The 5,574-nt window shown below is 51.2% G+C and overlaps 1 protein-coding gene across 2 annotated transcripts in view; it reads right to left on the bottom strand.

The window, feature by feature from the left end:
• Positions 1-3,329: 3,329 nt before the first annotated feature.
• The window catches only part of txnrd2.2 (thioredoxin reductase 2, tandem duplicate 2), a gene marked incomplete at its 5' end in the record, with an annotated part of 20,049 nt that continues 17,804 nt past the window's right edge, over positions 3,330-5,574 (bottom strand). For both annotated transcript variants that reach the window (XM_083674055.1, XM_083674056.1), the window contains one exon: positions 3,330-5,508. In XM_083674055.1, coding sequence (XP_083530181.1) covers positions 5,385-5,508 — 124 coding nt within the window. In that variant the 3' untranslated portion in view covers positions 3,330-5,384. The remainder of the gene's footprint in view (positions 5,509-5,574) is intronic.

The raw sequence follows: 5,574 nt of genomic DNA, 5'->3' as shown, positions 1-5,574 counted from the left end.
ATGATATATACTGATATACATCTGCATGTAAAAGAAAAGCCCAACACACCGACAGGTGAAACGAGAACACATCAGATCACAACAACGCCCCTGCAAAGTGTCTCTCAAAATATTGTGTGCTAGGCTAGGCCGTTGTTTAACCTCAAACACACACCGACGCAGGTGTTTATTTGTTTGGGAAGGAAGGCCTGCCGTAGCCTGCTGATCAGAAGGGTCTGACTCAATCATGTGCGTGTTGTTTCTGTTCCTCTTGACTGTCTGACAACATCCCTTTGTCATGTGGCGCTCCGCAGACAACATTGCTCATTAACTCCAGCTCCGATACATCCAGGAGGTAATAAGGAAGCTTCCTGTGTGGCCGCAGAGTTGACTAGATGATTTAAGTGTTGAGGTGGCTGATTGTAATTGCTTTTTTTATTGACGTCTGGGAATCAAAAGCCACAAACGACCGCGTGCGGCATGCTCTTATTGCTATTGGCCACAGACGGGCGATGCATGGTCGGTGGCGGGGGGGGGGGGGGGGGGGGAGAGGCTGGTGGAGATTAAAATCGGAGGACGGGCTCATTGTAATACATGGAACGGAATCAGGAATGCTATCAAACATCATTCCATGCATTACAAGGAGCCCGTCCTCCGATTTTGACCTCCACCAGCCTCCCCTGGTAAGTAGCCTACGTTGGGGTTTTGGTCACGGGACGAACCAGTTTAGGCAGCGCAACGCCCCCCCTCCATCCTCTCCTCTCCTCTCCCACAGAACATCTCTCTCTCTCTCTCTCTCTCTCCAGCAGTCACAGACACCCGCATCCCCAGAGATAAAGGCCTCTGGAAACCATGTGTAATACATTAAAGCTCATTCCTAAGTGTATCCATCCTTATCAGCGGTTGATAAGCCAATTTCACAGTCCTTCACCTCCGCCGCAGAGCAGAAGGCCCATCAGGACCCCTGTCCCACTGTGGTCCGTCAAATACCGCTTCCCTTCCTCCACCTCCGACTCAGCGATAACCCAGCTGGAACACAGGAAAATGTCTGTGATTGGGCCTTATGGTAATTGAGAGATTTGGGGGGGGTTGAATTTTAATGTCAATTTCCACTAGGCAGCTAGAGTATCGCAGCTAAATATACTGTACCGCTCGCTCCTGACAGAGTGCGGACAGGGTTAGCTTGGATAAACGGTGGCGGGAGACGGCCTTGAGATTCCAGAAAGGGAGTGATGTGAGAAGTCTTACGTTTCAGCTGACAGAGACAACAACTTTATTAAAAACGGTCGTGTCGATAACCGTAGCCTTGGGTGACCTACGGGAGCAATGTCACCATTGGAATAGGCTCCAGAGGCATAACCCTGACCCTGTTTCTAAGTATTTTGACTGTGTACAGTTGCCCGGAAGGGAATCAACAACATTATTGAGTACAACAATGTTCAAATAGTTGTCATTGAGCTTAACTACTCTCGTTGGAGCGGGCTTGGAGCTAATTGTCCCAAACCAGACAGTGCAGACCGGTTCTGGGAGTCACACAGACTCATGAGAGCGAGGGCCCCTTCTCCTTCAAGTCTCCTGAGGACCACTCCCTGCCCCGCCCTGTGCCGGGCCCTCCAGGCATCTCAGCCTGACAGCTCAGAGGGAGACACTGGAGGCACAACAGCCACGTCCATAATTGGCCCCTATTCATTTCTGACGGATAATCCTTGTCTGGTTTAGCCTTTTCTGTTTCCAGCGCCATTTTGTTCGCAAATGTTTACACAAGTCAGATATTTGTCTCTCCCCCTCTCCTAGGGCTTTGGCCACCGTGTGTGTGTGTGTGTGTGTGTGTGTTTTCACTGCGTAGCTGCGAGGGTTCAAGAACTGAAGTCACAAAGGCCCAGTGAACGTCGACTCACAAGCAGACTGTCAACGTTCAATGGGCCAGATTAAGACTGAGAATATCCCGAAGCCCACCTTGGCATGTTGACATGTTCCTCTAAGTGCGCTCCCAGGTGGATTTAACCCGTTTGCTGCATTTTTTTTGGGAGGGGAAATAAAAACACAACCGCTTTTTTTGCGAAAAGTCTTCATTCTTGAAGAACTCACTCTTACGAACTCACTACCGCTCGCGTCAAATCGAGAGAGACTAGGAGTGACACCAACCTCAGTTCAGGCCGTGAAAGCTGTTGTTGTGGATCCTAAGGAGTTTCTGGGTTTGTGAGAGCCCTGTCCTTAACCAAACAAACAGAGAGGAATTTCGGCCATTGTTGGTGCAGAGAGTTGAGTGACAGGGCTGCGTCGCAGAGGACCCTGTCAGCAGACGACCAGAGGTCAGAGTTTGACCACCCCTGCCGTGCACCACCTCCTAGGCAGAGCTGACCTAACAAACTAGCAACCTAGACAGACTCCCTGAAAGAGAAAAACAAACCACACCACACACACACACACACACACACACACAATGGCTAGCATGAAACAGACAACATCATTATTTTAATGGAGACACATATTTTATTACTTTACACATAAATAATGTAGTACAAAGCTTCATCGCAAATTAGAGGACTCTATTTACAGTAACTAAAGTTGGGTCGCCAGGTGACATCAGACAAGCCCTCCCCAGTTTTGGGTTTTAGTGCAAGTCATCATTAGCTGGCAACCTGAAAGTTGAACCCTGACCCCTTGTGAGCGTTCCGTTCTGCAAGGCTGAGGCTGAGGCTGCTGCTGGCCGGCTCCTAGGACCCTCAAGGCGCTCTCTATCAACAACTCGAATTAAATAAATTCAACGTGCAATCATATAAAAAAATACATTCAGTCAACAAACAAAAAAATCACGATATAATCATGTTGTGCGTTGCAGTGACAGACTTGGATATGGAAAAAAACGAGAATAAATGAAGCAAACGGACGTTGCGGCTATATGCTATATCGCTTCAGCGGCTTTCCTTCACATTTTGCCTTGAGCCCCCGTCCCCCCCCCCCTGTCTCTGGAGTGCCTCGTTAAGCAGAAGCGTATACTCTCATTTAGAGCTGGGCAAACATCCCGTCCCCTAGCTGTGGATGGACCCCCAGCCTCCAGCTCTCAACCCTCAGCCCCCAGCCTCCAGCCCTCAGCCCCCAGCCTTTAGCCCCCAGCCTCCAGCCCTCAGCCTCCAGCCCTCAGCCTCCAGCCCTCAGCCTCCAGCCCTGCAGTGTAAGAGCATGTGCGCTTTGTGCTCTGGGTGATAGAGTCAAGCTGTTCCTGCTGAGCGGGGGTCAGGGTCCTTCAGTCAGCACCCCGTCCCTGAACAGAGCACACAGGAATCCCCCCCCTCCTCCTCCTCCCCATCTCTCCCCACCCCCTCCTCCTCCACCTCCTCTGTCCCGGCCGCATCCCCACGCTCTCTCCCTCAGCCCCGGGTCCAAATAAACCTGGTAGCACGCTCTCTCTCTCCTCCATCTCTCTATCTCTCCCTCTCTCTCTCTCTCTCTCGCTCCTCCATTGCCCTGCACGCTGTCACTCCCCTCATCAGGATCATTAATCAGGCCGGGCAGATTAGACTTCAAACACAAATAAACCAGTGCAGTGCCTGTCCTCTTAGCACCCCCCCCCCGCCTCCCCTCTCCTCTCCTCTCCTCCCTAGCCTAGCCTGACCGGTACAGTCCAGTCCAGTCCAGTCCAGTCCAGTCCAGTCCAGTCCACCGCCTGCTAAGCCCTTTGCTACAGTACCACAACTGGGGAATTGAGTGAGGGTGAATGGGGGGGGGGGGGGGGGAGAAACCTGACACGTTCGAAGCCTTGAATAATACATCACAATCTATTTGACTTTAAAAACATCCTATGCGCTATAACGCCGGCTTTAGTGGCATAAACAGCTCACCCCTTATCTCAGAGGGCCGTGAACTCTTAAGAGGCTAAACTGTCAGCAGTGTAAATACACACACAAGATAGCCCCTTATCAGCTGACACCATAATAGCCCGCTCTCCAAATTCATCCAATAACACATATCTGCAATACGGATTAAAGGATTAGAATGTGCACCTTGAAATACACGGAGGGCCTATTCTTTATACACAACCGTAACATTTATTGGGTCGGCAAAGGTTTCCGAAGAGGATAATAAGAGGGCAACACTGCCACCCTTAGGCAGGAGCGGGTACTACGGCTGTGGTCTCTCTCCTAGAGAGGGATAGGGTTGCCAGAGGTCCGCTGGCCCGGGTGTCCTCTCACAGAGCCTGACAGAGACTGTTATTGTAGTCCCACTGTATTCCTTTGTGCATGTGTGTGTGTGTGGGGGGGGGGGGGGTTGGGAGGGAGGGGAGGGAGGGAGGAGGAGAGGAGGGTTGGAGCAGAGGCTCTCTGGCCAGGCCGCCCGGGCCCTCAGCTCTCTCTCTCTCTCTCTCTCTCTCTCTCTTTCTCTCTGCTGACTGACAGCTGGGCCCGCCCACTGTTTGTGTGCGTCCATGGGAAACGGGGTGGTGTCACCGCGGCGACGGCCCTGCGGCCATCCATCAGTGTCACAGGGAGGTGGGGGGGGGGAGGGCCACGGCATGTGTCACCTTCCAAGACTAATGGACAGGAAGTACAGCCGGAGAAACAACAATATTTGCCGAATATATTTCAGAAACATTAGGGCCCACGAATGCTTTCTCTTCCAGTTCTGTTTCAACAAACCTGGAACGAGGGGGTTCCTAATCCTGATTTATGACCCTGTTTATTTAAAGGACGGTGCTTGTGGCTGGACATATTTTTTTTTCGGGCTAACCTGGATCTAGACCCTTACGGCTGGCGGGAATGTGAGAAGGAGGACCTAAGTGGGTCTCGAAACGGGATAATCATTCCCTGCTTAACGTAGGACCCACACGTCAAACAGACACAAACCTTGGGCTTTTCCCTACCCCCTTAACGTGTAGCGTTACGTCCGTGACCCGCACGACCCTTCTGTGATAAGACACAGTCACGCATCGTAACGAGGACCTATATACGGTACCAGTCAAAACTTTGGACACAAACTTGCCAAGAGTGTGCAAAGCTGTCCTCAAAGCAAAAAGGTGGCTACTTTGAAGAATCTAAAAATATAAACCGTATTCTGGTTTGTTTAACCACTTTCTTGTTTACCACATAATTCATAATTTACCACATAGTACCATAATGTTCCTTCAGTTTTGATGTCTTTCTACAATGTAGAAAATAATAAAAAACCATTGAATGAGAAGGTGTGTCCCAACTTTTGACTGGTACTGTATATATATACATACACGAGAGAGAGAGAGAGAGAGGTCGAGATTCTGGGAGGTGGTAAGAGAGAGAGGAGCGTGCTACCGTGGTTACGCAGACCGTATCTGAAGAGCGAGGAGCGTTGGTTCTACTGGCCGTTCCCTAACGTTGGAGGAACCCTGTGTGTGTCTCTCTTACGGTTCAGGAGACGGGGGGTGCTTAACCTCAGCAACCCGTGACGGTGGCGTCCATCCCCGAGCGTCTGCTGATGTTGACTTTGGTCAGCTCCTCTGCGCAGGTGGGGTGGATCCCTACTGTCTCCGTCAGGTGCTTGTAGGTGGCCCCGCACCTGGAGAGAGAGAGGGAGGGAGGGGGGGAGGGAGGGGGAGGGGGAGGAGAGAGAGAAAGAGAGAGA

This window comes from Argentina silus (assembly GCF_951799395.1).
Source record: "Argentina silus genome assembly, chromosome: 7".
In the NCBI taxonomy this organism is placed as follows: Eukaryota; Metazoa; Chordata; class Actinopteri; order Argentiniformes; family Argentinidae; genus Argentina; species Argentina silus.
Note: the sequence above shows the minus strand (reverse complement) of the source record. Positions and strands in the feature narration are given on the sequence as shown.